Here is a 20,657-nt window from a genome sequence, read left to right as displayed (position 1 = left end):
CGTCCGTCTCTCAGTATGTAGAGCAGAAGTGACAGCAGCGGATTCCTATTTGAGGGGATGCTGACGCGCAACCGGAGGGGCTCGCCTCCTGCCTTTCTCATCTGGCTCCATCAGCTCTCGGTAAAGCAGCACCATGTGACTGAAACCACTGTCAAAGTAGACAGAATAACAAGATTGGTTTCCGGTAAATCTTTCAAAAATAAAACGTTCATTAAGACATTAAAGACAATATTATTCAAGTTTGGAATTAAAGGATTACACCTCAATAATAGCAAGATAAACATTAGGAATAACCCAAAATAGCAAATGAGGAAATTCAGTAAAAATACATTAAAAGAAATATATAAAATAAAAGTTAATACACTTTACTGGAGCTTCAACTAATGTAAAAGTGATGCCAATTGTAAAATGTAATTGGACCTATAAACCTACCAATGTGTAACATATATGCAACGGAGATTATTTATTTTTTTAAATACAATATTTTTTTAGGTCAATAAAAAAAAATCACTTTTGTAGTTTACAGCCACTGTCAGCTAGGGTCTAATGCTGATGAAATATATAAATATTACTCAAATAAATGAGAGTGTGTATTGATATATTTCACAGTATATACATGTAGATAAAATGCACATTAAGTTATTTAAAAGATGTTCAATGCAATGAACTCTGTTTCACTTTCGCTGAGCTAGTCAGTGTTCTCAGTAACGCAAGCTAACTGTATGCTAACGTCAAACATCTAGCGAGCAAACAAGAACCCGACATATAACGTTATCTTAAGGCTTTGAAGACCAAACCAGGGCTAAATAATGCTACCTGTGAAAATTGGATTTACATTCAACATTTCCCGAGTAAAAGAAATCTAAAGGTATGCTTCTGTGTTTGTTTTTGCTAACATGTTTGCGTTAAATATGTTGTTTGCCATCATGTTAGCCAAAATAGTTAAAGCTAAATGTATTTAATTTAATCTTTGTACCTTCTTGTGGTAAAATAAATTAAACTTTTTAAAAAGTATATTAGGCTACTATTTGTACAGAATTACACAGCCTGTTTCAAACATCAGACCATTAGGTTAGAGAAATGTGCTAATATATATTAACGTTAGCTATTTGGCCCCCTTTAAATACCACACAACAGAGAGTGCAGCCCTGGCCTCATACAGTCTATGGTCTGCACATAATCAAGCTGTCCTGCTCAAAATCATACATTTGGATTAAGCCTGAGTTAGTGGCAGATAGGCTACTGAGAAATAGCCAGGCTGACATTAATATACAGATACACTTTGAAGATCAGCTGATGTGCTAAACACATTGTTTAGAGAAATCTTGTTTTGCGTATTAAGTAACTATTCACATGTTACAAAATATTATTTTTCTCAAAATGAATTTGTTTGAAATGTACTTAGCAGGTAACTGACACATACATTATTATCCTCATACCTGCCCTATACAGCTTCTGATTTCATTGTTTTTTTCACCTATCCAACTTGTGCATCTTCTAGACCATATACAATAGATATAGATAGGGTTTGGGTTAAGCCATTCTATTGATCATATACAGTAAAATAAAAAACAATCAAGGGTTGTTCAACATCTAAAAGGAACGTCGAACTAATTATATGCTTTTATTTTGAAGGAAACATACCTAATGTCCTGTATTTTCCCAGCTTGTTTCTGGTTTGACGCATGTGTGAAGGAACCCATTCAATTAAAACCGACCTCACAGGCGAGTGCCTCCAAGCGGCCAGCGTTAGAATTGCATCAACTGTTCAAAAGTTATTCTGGGGAACAGTGTTTCTTCACCAAAGAATAATCCCACTATTAATTATTGACATGCTCCTCATAATAGTCTCTGTATTTATTCTTCATCAAGTCTAGGATTTTCTTCACAGCAAAATAGTGAATAAAATCAGGCGAGACTCTTCCTCCAAGGACACATGCATAATCTTAAACTTTTATGACCATGGGCCTAAATAAAGAAAGCATTCATATGCTTTTGGGACAGCCAGTGGTAGCTGTAATTTGCAGCTATGCAGGGTAGTTTGTGTTGATAAATGTCCTGTAGAGCTGAAGGGAGCAGCTCATTTAGCTGATTTAAGGTTAGGGTATGATGTATCATTTGCCACAGTAGGTATTAGGTACACCAGTGCAACATATTCTATGTTATCGCTGTTGCTCAGCAGCTCCCCAGGTGACATACAGTATTTCAGCCTGAGTAATTACATCTTTTGTAAGCCTGTGGTGTAAGCAAACTACTATTTCACCACAATTATTTGGGTAAGCCATTTAGGCTCCTGTGAGTGTAAGAAAATATACAATCTATTTTGCTGTCATGTCTCCTTCAGCCTCACAAATGAGGAATTGGCTGTGAGATAATAGTGAAACAGACAGTGTCTGCATGAGGAATTTTCACTGGGGTGTTTGAGCGCCAAAAAAGTGTGACAAGAGAAACAGTGAAGGGAAAAGAGAAACAGAGAGAAAGGCAGAGAGAGTGGGAACTAGAAGCGACAGCCTAAGATGCTTTCAGAGAGAGAAAAGCCTTGTCCTTTTGAGGTCTTTTCTCTATTGTTGTCCACCTACTAGCCATACTCTTAGGTCTTCACCACAATGCAGGTCCCCTCAGAGCAGCTCACCACTGGCTGTCCTGTCACTTCACATTAGTGTCTTTGTGGAGAACAGCAGCCCCTGAGGGCCTGGACACACTTGTCATGAAAGAAGTGTTCTAGACACACATACACACAAACACACACACACAAACACACACACACACACACACACACACACACACACACACACACACACACACACACACACACACACACACACAAAGGCACACATAGAGTGAGTCGATAAGGAGGTGTTGGGCAAAATAGGCAAAATGGGAACACAAGGAGGACTTCCATCATGGCCTCTAATAGAACTACAGCGGTGACCTTATTTCAGCCTTCTCTCTTCTCTCTCAGTCTCACTGTCTCCCACCCACATACACACGCACAGACATTTTTATGACACACATTCAGAAAACATGTTCTCATAAGAAATGCAGTTGTGAATGAGTGAGCTTCATGCTTGCAAGACATGCAGGACTGTCACTAATGTATTCTACTAGCAGCCCCTGCACTTACTGGACTCATGTGTAACATTAAAACATGACAGCTGTTACAAACAAATTGGTTAATGCAACTGACTACACGCAAAAAAGTGTAGTTCTAGCATTTAATAACATGTTAGACCCGCTGCTGTGTCCATCTTTACAAACTCATGTTATGCAGCCAAGCTCTGTTTAAACTGACATATCTTTTTTTTTAGGAGCTGTAGCTATTTAAACCTTTCCAAATATAAATACATTAGCCTGAATTTGGTGTGAGATGTGTGTAGAAAGATGAAGAACACATTTAGATTATTTCCCTTTGATGTATTTCTGATTTAGATTATTTCACACAGTATTTGCATCACAAGCAGAATGAAAGGTTATACATTATGAATGTTCTTTCATCACCTTAAAAATTATGAATTGATTAAAAAACTAAAAACACAACTCAAGGTCCTCATAGCTTTTTCCAGAGCTTTTAACTACATCACATGGCATTCGTCAATTGTCATCATTCTTGACATGCAAGTCTTGGTTTATAGGTAGCAATAAAACCTTCAGCCCACACCTGAGCAAACTCCATCTGCTGATGAAGGAGCTAGGATACGGTAAAAAAAACAAAAGCTCCAGGAAAAGCTAGTAAGTAGACCTTGAGTTGTGATTGTTTTTTCAAAAAGAATACAGCCAAAATGGCTAAATTGTAGTATATAGCTTTCCATAAGTAAAATGTCTACCATACTCGTAGAGGTAAATGTTTTTAACGTCATATATAACACCTAGTAATAGTCTGCAGGGTGCTGATTGTGCACACATTACGTAATGCAATAAAGTATGTGCCTAAATATGCTCGTTTGAAACAAGAAAATATGACATGAGCAAAAGTTCTGGAGCATAGGCAAACATCAGAGAAAACAGATGCAGGTGGAGGGTGATGTTCAAGCTGCTTCAAATTGATCACGATGCTTATTTTTTTTTCTGGTTGTGAGCTACTCATGATGAAAGAACAGGCTTTTTTTCTCAACTACAAAAAAGCCCATTTTTTTGTTTGCACGTCAGCTTCCATAAATACCCTGCGGTTATTTTTGGCGATGGGGGGAGGAGCTCCTCCTGGGCCCCGGCTGGACGCAGGTGGGCAGGGCGGTGTGGGAGAGGAGAAGAGAGGAGAGGAGAGAGGAGCGCTACTTTGAGTGTGACTGAGTGATGAAATGAGATGTGAAGTGTTCCCTCACTCAGCCCGCAGACGCGTAAAAGATTTATCAAGCTGGTGAGAGAGATAGAGAGAGAGAGAGAGAGAGAGAGAGAGAGAGAGAGAGAGAGAGAGAGAGAGAGACAGACAGACAGACAGACAGAGAGAGAGAGGTGGGTCCTGCCTCCATACGCTCCGTGAGGAGAAGGAGGAGGGTGACTGAGTTGCTTTTAAGATCTTTTTTTTTGTATATATATATAATAAAACATACCGAGCAGTGGTTACCCGAGAGGCAAATGGAGATTCAAACAGGAGGAGCTTTTAAAAGGGGAAGTTGTGTGGCCAGAAACTTGCCATAAAATAATAATACAATTAATGATTTATTCAGAAAAGTGCCTCCCTGAGATTAGACGTGTATTTTGCAGGAGTACCCAAGATAATGGGGACCTGTAAGAATTTAAATTGGTTTAATTGTTATTGTTGACACTGCAAAAACTCTCAAGCAGAATCTAGATATATAGGAAGAGACGTTGGTCTTGATAATCACATTACTAAGGAAAAATTGTGGCTTCCATTTTGAATAATGACCCTGTATACAGCGAGCGGTGCAGTGCTTTAAAAGAAAACTTGACAGAGTGCGTCTCATCATATAGTCACACGATGGCGCCTGTGCTCCGTCAGCAGCAGCAGCATCATTTATAGACGCTAATTTAAACTGGTGTACCTCCTCAACATGCACTCTCACGCACGCGCCCGCTCACACATACTAAAGTAATTTAACCTCAAAATGAAACAAACAGTAGTATGAATATTTAACGTTCCCCCCACAAATGCCTGAAATTGGCTTCGTTCGCTTTATTTGTGCAATTAAGCCTTTTTAAATTGGCTTAATATAAAATGTATTCGGTCACCATGACAATTAATTGATTGCCTCTGTTTTTGAAATAACAGGCGCGCGCTTTCTCTCCTGCCACACCACACACAGCCTGCAGAAACCAGTTGACGCCCTCAGTCAGCCACATCCCAGCCCACGGTTGACTACCCCAACACCAACACCTCCCACCCCACCCCCCTGCGCCGCCTCCTCCTCCTCCTCGTACACACCGGCTTGCAACCACCCACCCAGCCAGTCACCTCAACCGACCGGCCGGCCAGGAGCGGAGGCAAACAAACAGACCCAGAGCAGCCAGGCCGATCCTGCCGCGTGTTTTTTGGCTCAGCAAAGAGACACCGGAGCAGCAGAGGAGTATGGGACGCCGGTGCTTGGATCTGGACTGAGTCTAGTCGGCACATTGAGAGCTCCTCCGACCCGCTTCCAAGTCCTTTTCTCCCGGACCAGAGTCACGTTTTCACCGCTGACACAATGGGCTGCTGCAGCGGACGATGCACTCTTATCTTTTTTTGCACTTTACAGTTGGTGAGTTCACCCACACATGTCCTCTCAAGTTTGAACTTTAATGTTACCGTAACATGTTTTTGAATGATACGTTACTTTACAATATCCCTCTGTTAACTGGGCAGTAGCCCGCGATCTTGTTCAAGGCTGAGATCACATGTTGAAAACACACGACATGTGTTAGAAATATCTGTCCATCCTAAAAGTTCTGTAACTAACGATAAGTCTCCACGTTTTCCTATTTTCTATTGCACTTGTGTTGATATCTGCTGAAATTGTGACCCTGGATTGACGTGTTTGGTGCCTAATTATAAGTATTGTTGTAGTGTTGTTTATTCGTTTTCTTGATCCGTGAGAAGATTCACTGTTGTGACAGAAAACATATGGTGCTGTTGGTGTTAGGGTGTCAGCTCTCAGCACTCACAGCTTTAAGTAGTGGCACAGTATGGGGTTAACTATGTTGTGTGATGCATGTTGAAAGTGCTTCTACAAATGTATGGATTTGCTCTTTTGAATATTGTAATAATACCTTTTTATATATACTCAACTACTATTACCTTAAATCACCATAATGTAGTTTCTCTGTGAGGCATAAGAAATGTATTCAAAGGCCATGTTTGCACTGCAGATTAATAATCCAGAGTTGCTGCTGCCTCGTGATGTGAAACATTTAAAACGTCTGTTAATACATAAATCTATTCTCTGATCTTAAGATCGGTGGAATTTGTTCATCAAGAAGTCAAACCAGCTCTATTATGGGAAGTGTTGATCCACAAAGCATTTCAGTTTCTGATCAGTGAAGTGTGGACTGTGACATTTTACTGATGGTAGCCAGGCAGCCTCAGATGATGCTTTCCCACTGCCTTTGCCCCTATCCCCGAGTAGAGTTTACTTGACAGGGTGTGACAATGTTATTTATGGTGGTATTAAAACTGAGCTTGCTCACACCATAAGCCCCCCGAGTAAATGTCGCGTTTAACAGCTAAGGGGGCAATAAAGTCTTCTCCAGACAAAGAGTCAAATGGGAAAGTTCTGATGTATTGTATCAAGCATGAGTGAATCCAAAAATAAAGACAAATGGAAGACTTAACAAAAGGAAAGCATTTGATGGGAAGTGGCTGTTGGTATCAGTCATAACGGTCTTAAAAAGAGACGACTAACGCCCGCCTCTCCTGTTTAATAATATCGTATTCCCCGAGCCAACATCTCAAGACCCCTTCAGAGTTCTCCCTCAGAGTTACAGGTTTCTGGCCACTTTTGTTCAAGTTTATACACTTCCACATATAAAAGGATGTTCATTCAAAATGAATCACCGTCTTTAGTTTAAATGCTTTTTCAGAGTAAAAACATGAAGACAAGCATTTGTCGCAGTTCTGTCTTGCTGTCATTTGAATGACTTCCTTCCACCTTCGGCTCAAGTATCCTGTAGCCCCTTCCCCACTTCATGTTCCAAATTGATGTTGCGGTGCTGCTGTGTGTCTGCCTGTGCACCTGTCAGGTTTCAGCTCTGTAAATTCATTAAACAGTGAGGAAAAGGGACCTTTCACCTACTGCTTGTGTCGATATGGCTTAGGTCACAATGGCCTCAGTCTTGCTCCCCTGTTTAAAAATGTGTCTTCCTCTCCTGATGACACACAAACACCGAGGGCTATGAACCCACCTTGAGCGACACACCTGTTTTCCCTTCCCATACTTCGGACCTCTTTGCCTCATCAGAGAGAAAGAGGTCGGCCATTTGTTAAGAGGTTTATAAAGCTGTCAGCGGGCTGCCTAAAAAGTCCCTGAAGACTCCTGGAAACGGCTTCATTTTCCCCTGGCTCTATTTCTGGATGACCTGACACTTCCTGTCTGCAGAAACACACACTCACACACACCTGCACACTTCTGATGAGTTTAACCCGCAAAGAGGGGTTGCATTAAACCCTGCATAACCTTTGGAAAGGTCATCAGGTTGTAGCTGTGTGTGTTTATGTGCGCGTGTGTGCAAGTGTACATGAATATACATGTGCGCTTGTGTGTGGATCAGTACAAAGGGTCTCTCTCTCTCTCTCTCTCTCTCTCTCTTCCCCCCCCCCCCCCTTGGCTGAAATCTATGCATTGACAATGAGCCAGGTTATTCCCAGTCCATTACAGGGTAAAACTACCATTAACAAAACAACATACTCTGCTCCTCAGATGTAAAAATAGCCCTTGTGAACTGCTGTGTGTGCTAATTAGCCGGGCAGAGTGCTTTGATCAAACCTCTTTTGGCATCTTGGCCATTCCCTAATTGAATTGTGGTGCGCTTTCCTCATCAACAGGCCGAGCGGTGGGACTCATCTCTCTGGGACAGAAGGCAACAGATAATGAGCCTGTATTGATCGAAATGCCTCTGTTCCCTCTTCCCTCTGCTGCCTAACTAGTCCAGACAGTAGGGCTGGATCGTTGTCAGAACCCCGATCAGCCCCAGAGAATGTCAAGCGTTGGCAGGAAGCCCTATCCGTCTAATGATTTGTTTGTACTCCGAGACACAGGCAAGCTCGTTTTTTGTCTCAACGGGTTTGTTGTTTGAAGTGTTGACCTGAAGCTGACCTGGCGTGGAAGCGTTTCGATTGGTCAGACATGGGACCCGGTCCAGACGTATTGTGAATGTCAGCGACTGGCCATGAGGAGGGACGTTGTTCTGACTGGAGCTGATGGTTAATGCAGCTCCGTGGACAGTGGGTGATTTATGAAGGAGGCCTCTTCGTTGGTCATGGTGGTTTTGCGGGAAAGGACAGAAAGGGACACGCGCGCACACACTCATAATCACAGTGAACAAGGGGTAATGAGCTCAGAACTGAACGTTGACCCTGAAAATGCCTGGCCATAACTGCGCTCTCAGCACTGACTGATGCAACCTCACAGAGACACAGACACTATTTCATGCACACACAGACACAGCTGCACATTCTGACCTGTGAGTTATAGGTTAGTAGGTCTCGTGTTTGGTAAAGATTACAGCCTTTGTTTGAGGGGAGGAGGTGCAGCTTTGTCATCTTTGACAAGAGGAGACAAATAAAGGAAAGAGCTGGAAGGATATTTTATTTAATTACAAGAAATGAGAAGAAAGGGGTGTCCATGTTGTCACAATGAATGTCTTTGTGCCTATATAGTTCTTTGTAGTTTAATTCAAGTGATTCAGAGACAGCAGGCATGTACGTTTTTACCTCATCCTCACCCTTAAAAACTAACGTGTGTGTGTGTGTGTGTGTGTGTGTGTGTGTGTGTGTGTGTGTGTGTGTGATATCTTGCATCACACTGCCCACTTTCCCTCTACTCTTTTGATGACATAGCTAGGAAATATACTATCTTTTGTAGTGAAGGCTTCAGAGAAGAAGACCGAGTTCAACCAAAGTGCTTTCAAAAAGTTTTAGCCGAGAAGCAGAGCGCCTCTTCCTGAAAAGTGTTATCTCTATTGGCGCGACATTATCCCTCGGCAGGCATCACGTCAACTCCCACACATAACAAAGGATTTAAGCTGTTTTTTGTTTTTTTTTATTCACTCCTTTCACTGCTAACTCATTTGCTTTATGGAAGCACTAACATTAACATTTCCTGTTAAATATTCATGAGCTTAGAGATGCTGGGTGTCTATCAACGTACCACCTCGCCAATCTACATGTGCACGTGTGCTCTCAGACACATACGTACACAAGGTCTTTACCCATAGCTTTGATATTAATGCACCACACTGCTGTAATTAAGAATAATTAGAGCAGCCGGGGCAAATTGCATGGCAGTAAAACACTGTATGCTATCAGGCCAGCAGACCTGGGTGTGAGAGCTACTGCTACTGTATAATCCTGTTCTGTCTTGCTGGTTCCCTGGAGAGGCGACATAAACCTGGTAAGTTGTGAAATATGAAAGCTGTTCTTGGCAAGGGCAAGAAGATTTCAATTTTATCAGTTACAGATGCTACAGACATCTGCTTAGGGTGTCTCTTTTGGTGAATGTTTTGTTGAGCGCATGTGTGTAACTTCTTTTAGAGCGCCTGTGTGAGCATGAAGTCGAGTGTGATCAATGATAATGAACTGCATTTCCTTGGCACTGCCAGGTTGATGGAGGAGATAGGCCAGCGGGAATAGAGTGGATGGTCACAGCTCTTTTATCTCTCAGTTTCTTTACCCTCTTCTCCTCTCTGGGCCTGCTATTAGGTTCTCATTAAGCCTCTCTGGACTGTGACGCACATCACAGTGAGCAGAAACACGTTTTTTCTTTTTTACTATTTGATTTGGCTTGCACAGATGGCGGCAGAATAAGATAGCATCCCTATCTGAATTATCCCCACACGTACAAAATGTGATGTGTGTGTTAGACACAGCTTGCTGTACAGAGATGGGCTCGTCATAAACTAGGTGCATTCACCAAATAACAACAGATGCCAGCAGCAATTTATTTGTTGGCTTTTTTAGTTAATTTCCTTTTTTGGAAGGTAAATTTAAATGGAGCTGCCGCAGTATGTGCTTAAGGGTTTTGCAGACAGTTATCACGACATATGACACTGATGACTGTATTAGACAGATGTGGACTGGGGGTGGGGTTTGTAATCAAAAAATGCAAGAGCAATCAAAGCAACAGTGATTGCTAATGTTGGTAATGACAAAGGTTCTTATTAGGGCCTTCAAAAAGTCAAGTTTTAACAAATTTAAACTAACATGTAATTTGTTTTAATTAATTAAAACACAGGCCACATAGCTTAATTCTCTGAAAACTGAGAAGCCAAGCTAGCAACACCAATGAACACATGTACTGCAGTAGAGCGGGGCTGCCCCCTCTTAGTCAACTAATTGATCGTTTAGGTCTTAGCCAACTAAGATTTCTTACGTCATTGTTTAAATTATTTTTATTTCTAAGGAACCTATGATCACATCTCTGTTAAACACATTTAAAGTGCTTTTTTTTTCTCCATGATTCTTTGTGGAGGAACTCAGTTTTACAGACCTGATCATTTAGATCAACTAAACGTATGATTATGTTATTCGACTAAGAATTTCTTAAGCAGAGGACAGCCCTACAGTAGAGGCAACTAAATAAATCCTCATGCTGGTGTATTTTGAATTGTTACGAGCACACTTATGTCCCAGAATCGAAGCCACATATATTACTCCAGGTCCCCAAGGCACCGTCTCGGCAGTTCGTGCAATCATTTCGGCAAGCCTGCTGAAGTCTGCTGGCTGAAAGGGTTCAGCAGCTTACGATTTGGAAGGACATGGCAATTGGTTGAAATCCTGTTACTTGTCATTAGGACCTTGTTAGATTAATTAATAACAAGTTGCTATTCAGACAATTAAGAATACATGACCATTGATTAATAACAGCTGTTCAGACAATGGGGAAAGCCAGTCAAACACGTCTAAGAGGGAATGTGATCTTTGAGATCTTTAGGTCAATATATACAATTAACTAATCTTCACAGAAAGTACACATTTTAATTGTCCAGTCCTTTTTCTAAAGGAGGGTTCGGTTCATGTTGTGGGGATATTTGTTTTCTTTCCAGCCACGTTGTGTGAGATGGAGGGCAGAAAGCTGTAGCAGTATGTGATCATGGGCTACAGCTCAAATAGCTTGTGTGATTTCAGAAATGAAGGTCATCACCCTGTCTTACGTTTATCTCTGGGCACTTATTCTTTTTGGAGTTCATGCAGGTCCACTTAATTGTGTGGGTGTGTGAGGGAGTGCTTCTGCTGTCAAATGGACCCCTGGTGTTCAGGGCTGATTGTGGCCTTGACCTAGACTGTGTTGATTGCTAAGCCTGAACAGCCCTCATCCACAGAAGAGCGGACCCTGACAGGTCCTGCCACAAGTAGCAGCCCCATCAACACAAGTTGATTATACAACAGCCTACACAGTCTTTAAGAGAATGTGTTTATGTGTGTTGTAGGTCACTAAGGCAAGGTGACTGCATAATAAACTCACAGCTCAGACTTTCGGAGCTCCCCCACTATGGCATCATTTCACCTAGGAGCCTAATGCAACCTGCTCAGGGATGAGATGCACTGCTTGAATGTGTAATGAATGTTCATGCTCCGCCCCTAACGTGTATCCTCTGTTAAAACACAACAGGGCTTTGTCTTATCTTCCCTTTCTCTTTTACTCCCTCAGACATCTTCTTCCCCCCTTTTTTCTCCCTGCTGGGAATATGTTTGAATTATTGATCACCAGCTGATTTATCAGTGGGTCCAGGGCCACTTGAGGTTTAGGGGAGATGCAGATAGAAAGGTGGAGAGAATAGAGAGAGAGAAAAGTGGGGGATGGGTGGTGGCTCGACCGCTCACTCTGGGCCAATTATGAGCATGACCCTGGAGACCTGAGATCTCTATGTTTAGCTTTCCCTTTTCCCCCTATTTAGTTTTCTCTCCTTCTCCCTCCCTCTTTTCTGGTGCACTGTTACCACGGAAACCTTTATGTATACAATAAGATGCTGAAGAGCCCGCAGGAGATAAAAACCCAACCTGTCAAACGGAGACACGAGAATGTATGATGCAAATCTAAGATAGCGTGCTGAGGAGAGAGACGAGTGCTGGTTGAGGTCCTCGGGGGGGGGTAGTTGGGTTGAATACACCATGGAGCTCAATTCACATCCTGCTCTTAGGACAACTGTCACTCTAAAGATAGCTCTACTTACATACATAGCCTTTAACCTCACCACAGAAAACGACCCACCCAAAATGCAACATAGCAACCAGTCAGATACAGATGAGGGGTTTACGTGGGACTAACTTTATCTAAAATGTGCTTTAAAAAAAGATATACTTTTGTGTGACTTTGCTTGTTCAACACAGATTAAAGCGGCCAGGTTTAATGCTAATTGAGAAGAGGTGGTGACTTTCCTGTTGTTGCTCGACCTTGCCCGGAGTTTGGAGTCACTGCCCTTGCTGCGTGCATGTTGGTTTATAATAATATGTGTGTTCTTGGAAAAACCATCCCCTCTTTGTCCCTGGTGGCCCTTTTTACAACTGTTCGCCATTTTAATGTCTTCAATTTAACAGACCATTAATTATGTGGTTATAGTGAAAACCTTGGGTAGGCAAATGTGAGCGTGTGTGCATGTACCCATCAACGCAGAGGCGTGTGTGTGTGTGTGTGTGTGTGTGTGTGTGTGTGTGTGTGTGTGTGTGTGTGTGTGTGTGTGTGTGTGTGTGTGTGTGTGTGTGTGTGTGTGTGTGTGTGTGTGTGTGTGTGTGTGTGTGTGTGTGTGTGTGTGTGTGTGTGTGTGTGTGTGTGTGTGTGTGTGTGTGTGTGTGTGTGTGTGTGTGTGTGTGTGTGTGTGTGTGTGTGTGTGTGTGTGTTCCACATCAATGACACTGCAATATTAAGCTATAATGGAGATAAAACTAGAACTATTTACAAGCCCATTTCTCTCTTTCCATTCCAATGGTTCCAGCGGTGTCATTTGTTATAATGTGGCATCAAATAAATTGGTTTGGGAGCAACACAGCTGGGATGACTATCTTGACAGATCACATTCAGTTGAATGGCTGCAAAGCATATTCATCTCACTCAAATCCCCCCACTGTTTCTTGGCAAGTCAGTCCTTGTTTTACAAGCGGATGATAACTTCACGGATGTTTTTGCTCTAATTGTGTTGTGTGATCAAACGGTCGGACAGCAGGGATGCACACTGCTTCCTCTACTGGTGGATGAAAGATTAAGAGTGATGGTATTATGATGAAAAGAGCAACATTACTGACTCAATTATGGAAAGTAGAGCTGGAGGGTACAGACTGCTGACAGCTGTTTGGTGTTCTTGACTGCGTATTCTTGATGAAAATTTCCTCTGTCGCAGATAAATTGCCTACTTGTTAATTGGGGCGAAACCTAAACAGTTTTTGTTAGATCTGGGACATGAGGATGTAGAAGGGGAGAGAGGATTGGCTGGTTTAAGCTGCTCTCATTTCGTCACCATCCCATCCATTGTCCAGGGTTTTATCCATGGCTGTATTCCTGTCCTGCTTTTCTTCAGTCATCTCCTCTGAGAAAGTGTGTGTGTGTGTGTGTGTGTGTGTGTGTGTGTGTGTGTGTGTGTGTGTGTGTGTGTGTGTGTGTGTGTGTGTGTGTGTGTGTGTGTGTGTGTGTGTGTGTGTGTGTAGTTTGTTGTATCATCTCTCATTTTCCATAAGACACCCACACAACAAACAAGGAATTTGGAGCCACACAAAACTTCAAAAGTGACATTAATCCTTTGGGTTGAGGCTGAAATCACAACAGCCAGTGCTGCTGCATTCCTGTTTAAATTGATGCAGCCTCTAATAATCCGAACATTGCTGCCACCTTTGCAGATAAACTTAAAAGAAATGTTGGCTGACGGCAAAGTAGCGAGATAAGCGTTTTACAAGAGATACCAGCCATGTGAAGAAGCATGTTTGCCGTCACAGTGTGCAATTTCGTGTCACATCTCAGTGAACTTTGCTTCACTATCAAGTCAGATCGTTGATTTTCTTTGCGCCAAAATAACCATTTATTTTTAAATGAAAAATATGATTGTGTACGGCTGCTGGGCTGTCACAAGCCCGTATACCTTTTTTTGTTTGTATTTTCGGCACTCGGGAGGCTTTTTTCAAAGCAGACATTTTGACTTTCATTAGGAAAAGCACAGGTGTTACTAATAACATTAACGACGGCTCTGTCCCAGTAAGCTGTGACAGTGAATGAACCAACATGCACGTTTACAAAGACCTTGAAACTGAAGCAGCTAAATAGAATTCAACCATCGTTTAAGTTTATTATTTACACCTGTGCTTTTGCTTCCGTGACATGTCAAAATGTCTTCTGTGAAATAGGCCTATGGTTTTTTTTAAGCGATACGATAAAGTAAAAGTCACTTGTTTTCTTTCTCTTGCAGGTTTAAAAAATACGTACATGCACACTTTCTAGTTGAGAAGCTAATTTGTCTGGATTGTAGCTTTACTCTTATCTGAGGGAAATCGTATGCAAGTACACTCAAAAGAGTGGATGAAAGTTTTTATGAAAGTAAACGGGGAAAAGCTAAAGAGCTTAGATGTGGGGTAAGGAAACCGGGTAGCAGATGGAGAGACGGAAAAGAGGTCAAGAGTTTCTTAAAGTGGAACAACTTTAACCACTAACAAGGTCATTCGACAGAAGATCAGGAAGAGAAACGACTTTGAATGGGTCTGATCGGGGACTGTACACAGAATGGAAAGCTTCATTCAACTGAACTGATGAAGCTCAATTGAACTAAACTCGGCTGCCCTCAACTGTATTGAAGTGAACTGAAAATGGGCCTCCACGATCCAGTCCGGAAGATGCTTATAGCTTAATCTTAAATGTATCAACAGTAGATTGGCAATGTCCAGAGGGAAACTCGGTTCAAAGCGCTGGCTTTCAACTTGTTTCTTTCAGTGGGACGGATTTGTGCGTTGTGTGTTCCCAATAGCACTGAGAGATTATAATGTTATTAGCACTAAGAGTGCTAGAAGTTTAACATATTTCATCTTAAATAAAGAGCCCTTTATTTCATAGCCACTTTGAAAAGAACAGAGCTGCAATGAGCACTTTACTCAGTGTCTGTTTAGCACCACTACCTAAAACAAGCGGTACTTAGTGAAGTACAAAGGGACTAGCTTCCGTGTGTTTCACTGTGCAGACCATATTTCAAACAGTGAAGAAGAAAGTGGCTTATGAAGGCACCCTACCTCTTAATCCCTGTCTCAGCGCTGCTAGACCAAGCACCACCAACGGCTATCTATCTATCCAACCTTTCATGTACCCAGAAAGCCATACACACACACACACACACACGCACGCACCCCATCACACACGCTGAGATTGGCACCATTAGTTACACAAGGACCAGGCAGGCACCAGAGCATAATGACTTTACCCAGGCGAGAGGTGAAAAATTGGATTGGAGAAAGTTTTTGAGAAGTACTTTACTGCCTGCTGGGAGTCGCAGAGTAAAGACAAGCCATGTCAAAGCATGGCATTTTTAATTTTAAAAAAATGCCTGCCAGCCTCTGATTCATGGTTTGTCTCTGTCTTTCTCCTCATTTAGAAAAGTTATTTTGATGGGTCTCAGAATAGTATTTACTTAGAGTAACACCAGTTTGTGTGTGTGTGTGTGTGTGTGTGTGTGTGTGTGTGTGTGTGTGTGTGTGTGTGTGTGTGTGTGTGTGTGTGTGTGTGTGTGTGTGTGTGTGTGTGTGTGTGTGTGTGTGTGTGTGGCCCTCAAATGGCTTTCTTTGACTCCAATAAAAAAACGCACTCGCTGTTCAATTGAAAGTATTTTTACCTCCTGCTCCGACAATAACACATTCTGTAGCCAACTGGTCGATAGATGTACAAAAGAGAATCATTTTCTAACCAATTTAATATATGTAAATCAAATTCCAACAAAGAGTATGATTGATAGCATACATCTATTAAATAGGCTACTCATTTACTAAAATATTTTCTCATGCAGTGATTATGACCACGTGGTCGGAGCCGATCCATTCAGATCCACTCTGGATCAGACCCGAGAGCTGTAAAACTAATTAAACTAAGTTTAAGTTTGACCCTGTCTCACTGAATCGGAGCCCAGGTCAGGTCTTTGTCCCTTTTTTTTAGAACCGAGTGAAGACCTCCAGTATTTATCTAAGGATGATTCTCTCCTCCAATGTTCCTCTTCTTTTTGTTTTATCTCAATTATTTTTAGAGCCCTGAAAAGGTATCAAGTAAAAATGCAAAGAGGAAAGTCTAAAAAGATTAAACAGATTTTGTGTAGCAAAGATCTTTTTCTGATTTCCCATCCTGATACCCATCTGCGGACCACTCACACTTATTGTTGCGTTCCCTAGGGGGGATCTCAACAGCTAAATTTGGAAACACTGATTTACAGGCCTACGCAAGCACTCATGGAAGTGGAGTTACTGCTAGGTCATTTCCATATACGTGAGGAAAAATCATAACAGTTCTATGTCAAAACTATATGAAGACTCTTGTTTTGCCCTTGCAGTCACTCGCAGTGACTCGCAGTGACTCCCAGCAGGCAGTAAAGTACATTTGCCAGTTGGGAGTGCGAAACACGTTTGAAACTGAACCGATAATCTGGATATTGAATGCAAATTGTACCTCTGAATCTTTTAGTTTTATCAGGCTTGGCCTCATTGGCTAATGCATTTAAGTAAAAACTAGCCATTAGCAAGTCCACTGAGATAAAAACAAAGCGGGAGATAAAGTGGTGGTAGTAATTCTCTGTAATTCAACCCTCATCTCTTCCTCAATGTCGTCCTTCTGCCTGACTGTGTGAGTCAGTTATATGCTTGAACATAGAGCAGACTGACTCATACAGCCTAAAGTCATGATGGGCACACGTACACATGCACATTGCACACAGAGCTCCTTCAAAGCCACAGATCCTGATGACACATTCAGTAACATGTTATCAGAGGACATTTCACAGAGGACATGCACAGAAAGAGATAAACACTGATGTGATTTATAGTATCCCGAGGCTAAGGTGGAGAGCTGTGAAAATGAGGGGGTCACCAGTCACCTCCATCCTCTCGCTGTGGGACGGTGTCGTCACGTCCTAACAACTCGACAAGTGTGTCCTACTAATGCACATCGCTAACTTGTGACAACACAGCGGAGTTATTAATCATTAACATCTGTCAGAGCCACCCTGTCTCATGTGGTCTCTACTGTAAATCCCAGTTGGATGTGTCGGCAAAGCAAACTGTTTTTCTTGCATTTCAGCCACTTATCTTGAGCACACATGCAACTCTTAATTAGCCATCAAATGATGTGGATCAAACGTGTTTTCCCTCTCCGACAGATTCACTCTGATCCTCTCATCACTCTTTTATGTGTGGCTCACTTACCACTCGTCTTCTTCTTCTTCATGGCATGTTGAAGGTGATGATGATGGAAATATTTTGGGACTTTGATGTTCTCAATTTAGGTGTTGAGGAAAGGAAGGATTATGATGTAATGATGTGTGTGTGTGTGTGTGTGTGTGTGTGTGTGTGTGTGTGTGTGTGTGTGAGAGAGTGATCGCTCAGTGCACGTCTGCTTGTTAATGCACACTTCTAGAAACCATGGATGTATAAAGAGAACTGGATACAGCGTTGAAGGCAGGGCCTAGTTTATTCCTATGAAAGTTGCTCAGTGGCACATGAAGCTAAAACGCTTCGACTGTCGGGTATAAAATGACTCTGATCTTCCACATCTGTGGTCCCATAGAGCAAGCGCCCTAGCGTTTGCTTTAACCCGCCTCGCAACCGCTGGGTCTCGCTCACGTAACAACAACAACATTCATTATGCCTGGGAAAATAATTCTGTTTAAGACTTTTAAGGCCCAATGGCATCATATGACGAACTTGGAGTTGTAATTACATGGTTTGGCCACTATTGGTCAAATTGGCTTTGCAGCCAGACGCTGTTCCTGCGGACTTGCTAAAAACTGAGCGAAAATACACAAGCGAACATCTTCCAACAGAAGCAGCAGGATTGAAGTCTACGATCATTGTTAGTAATCTGGCATCACATGGCTGAAGGAGAATATAATTGATGGTTTTGGAGAGCTAGATATTAAGAGATTAAAAACACTGAGAAGAGAGAAGAGGATGGAGCAAACCTAGGATAAGCAGCAGTAGTGGAGGTGAGAGAGGGGCTTGTTGCATCCTGCTGTCGTACCCACCCCCTAATTGCTTAGTATTTATGGTGGGAGGAGTGGTATGTGTGGGCAACATGCTTCTCCACATGTACACACCCAAAACCAAAATACACACTAAGAGATTCCGTCACCCTAGAGGGAGTCATTTGTGCTCCGGGAGGTCAGTGGGAGGCTTTTACGGGCCGTTATATAGCCGGCTCACTATTCCTGGAAGAGCATTGGTATCTTTTGATCAAATTCTACCCCACTCTCCAGTAACCTGCTTCCTATGAATTGTGGGCTAATTGTGCCACATGGGTGTGTGTGTGTGTGTGTGTGTGTGTGTGTGTGTGTGTGTGCGTGTGTGTGTGTCTGGGTGGGTAGTGCCTTTCTGTTCTTGATTGATTGTTGTCATCTTGGTGGATTATTGAGTTAGCAGTGAACGTGATAGGCTTACTACAGCATCTCTCTCTCTCTCTCTCTCTCACACACACACACACGTCCCTCATGCCTATACACTTTAATTCAATGATTGGTGGAAATATTTCAGGGAAAGGGTCCATGGCCTTGTTTAATGAATACATCAATGGATCTAAAGTATGTGTGTGGGAAGGATGAGGGTTCATGCTCATTAGCATAACTATTGCCCTGAACTGGGGCAGCAGTCCATGTAGGAATGTATGTGTGCTGACGGCAAAGTGAGTGTTTGAGTGAATATTTGAATAATAGTGAGCAGAGTTTAGTGTTTGACAAAAAGCGGGAAGGTGACAAAGATGTTTTACAGTTAACGTAAATAGGCAAATAACATTTTATTTAGCTAATTAGGTGAAGAAGAGGTGTAAATTAGCTTCCCCACCAAATGTCTGTATTCGTTTAGTCTTTTCATTATGGCAATGAAAGAAAATGTATACTCACAAAAAGACCAGAGGACTAAACAACTTTACTGTATTTGGCATTTATCCAGCCAAATAGAGTAAAGTTGTTTACCAGATTTTGCAGACACTTTGGATCTCTTTTTTTCCACCAGGGTTACCAGAAGACATTCTGAGAGCTCAGCTCTCGAACATGAGAAGATCAAATGCACCCCATCTTCTTTCTGATGTCATGTGGAGAGAGCTACACTTGGACGATTGGGGGGGGGTTCCAAAGCTATTTGATCATCCGATAGTTATGATTAAACCTAATGACACTTTTTGGCCTTTTTTTGTCAGTTATAGGACTTATCCCCGTTTGTCCAGGCATGCGTCTAAAAGCCAAAGTTGATTATTAACTCCACATATGTTGTAAATTCCAAAGGGTCAGTCCTATAAGCTCCCCAACCAATTTAACTGTATTTCATATTTGCTGAAGATTTATTGAGCTCTCTATCTCTAGACATGATCTGACTCTTTTGACTTTATTTATTTCCCTCAGACATCTATCCAGGGGATAAACGTAGGATATTAAGAGGGGGGGGGGGGGGGAGCTCAGTCGTTCTACGTTAGCATGTCATTTGTATTTCATCTGTATTTTCTCTCATCTCACCATTGATCTGGCTTTGTGCCATCTTTTTTTTCATATTATTCTCCCCATCCATCACAATATTGTTTCCGGCCCATTATTCGTTCTTTTCTTCTTCTTCTTCTCCTCCTTTCCGTTGGAGTGACGGCTTTATCTTCGGATTGCTGAGCTCTTCCTTGAATTTGGTATGATAATGCTTGGTGCAGGTCGCAGTTCACTCACCGCAACCTCCGTCGCTTCGCACCCCGTCTGTGGAGTTATTGCCCTCGCCCTCTGTGCAAAGGAGTGTTCATTTTTAATTATCACTCAGTATTTGATCATCTCCCTTCCCTGCCTGTCACAATGTCTCATCGGGTTGCTGGTAACATTTCCATTACATTAGGAAGAGCAGCAACGGTTGTGTGTGTGTGCAATGTGCTCAGTGGTGTGTTCCTATCACTGCGTCAGAGACGAGATTCCTCCCTCCCTCATCCATCTTCAAGCGCTTGGCTGGAAATGACATGTCGACACACAACGAAACACATCGTTGCTCGAGACACACACACACACACACACACTGACACACACACACACACACACACACACACACACACACACTGACACACTGGCTGGGAATGGAATGGAATTGGATTGGCGATGGAATTCTAATTAAATGGTTCAACCCCCTCTCCTCTGTACTTTCCCCCAAATGGCATGCTAATTGAGTTGATGCAAATAGGGACTCACAGTCTTAAAGCTTCAAATTGCTTTGTTTTGTTGTTGCTTTTGCTGTTGCACAAAATGTTGCCCACATAAGCTCAGGTAGAGGGAATGAAGATAAAGATCGAGGAAAAAAAGCACATCTTGATAATCAATGTAAAAAGAATTTG

The 20,657-nt window shown here is 42.2% G+C and overlaps 1 protein-coding gene across 2 annotated transcripts in view; it reads left to right on the top strand.

Annotated features, from left to right (window-relative positions):
* The first annotated feature begins 5,243 nt into the window (after positions 1 to 5,243).
* Positions 5,244 to 20,657, top strand: part of nkain4 (sodium/potassium transporting ATPase interacting 4) — a 43,177-nt gene continuing 27,763 nt past the window's right edge. Inside the window, exon 1 of one of the 2 annotated variants that reach the window (XM_029436199.1) lies at positions 5,244 to 5,693. In XM_029436199.1, coding sequence (XP_029292059.1) covers positions 5,640 to 5,693 — 54 coding nt within the window. In that variant the 5' untranslated portion in view covers positions 5,244 to 5,639. The remainder of the gene's footprint in view (positions 5,694 to 20,657) is intronic. The other variant, XM_029436198.1, reaches the window with a different exon arrangement.

The sequence above is a fragment of the Cottoperca gobio genome, chromosome 7, assembly GCF_900634415.1.
Source record: "Cottoperca gobio chromosome 7, fCotGob3.1, whole genome shotgun sequence".
Lineage (NCBI taxonomy): Eukaryota > Metazoa > Chordata > Actinopteri > Perciformes > Bovichtidae > Cottoperca > Cottoperca gobio.
The sequence above is the reverse complement of the archived record's forward strand: the minus strand, read 5'-3'. Positions and strand labels throughout refer to the sequence as shown.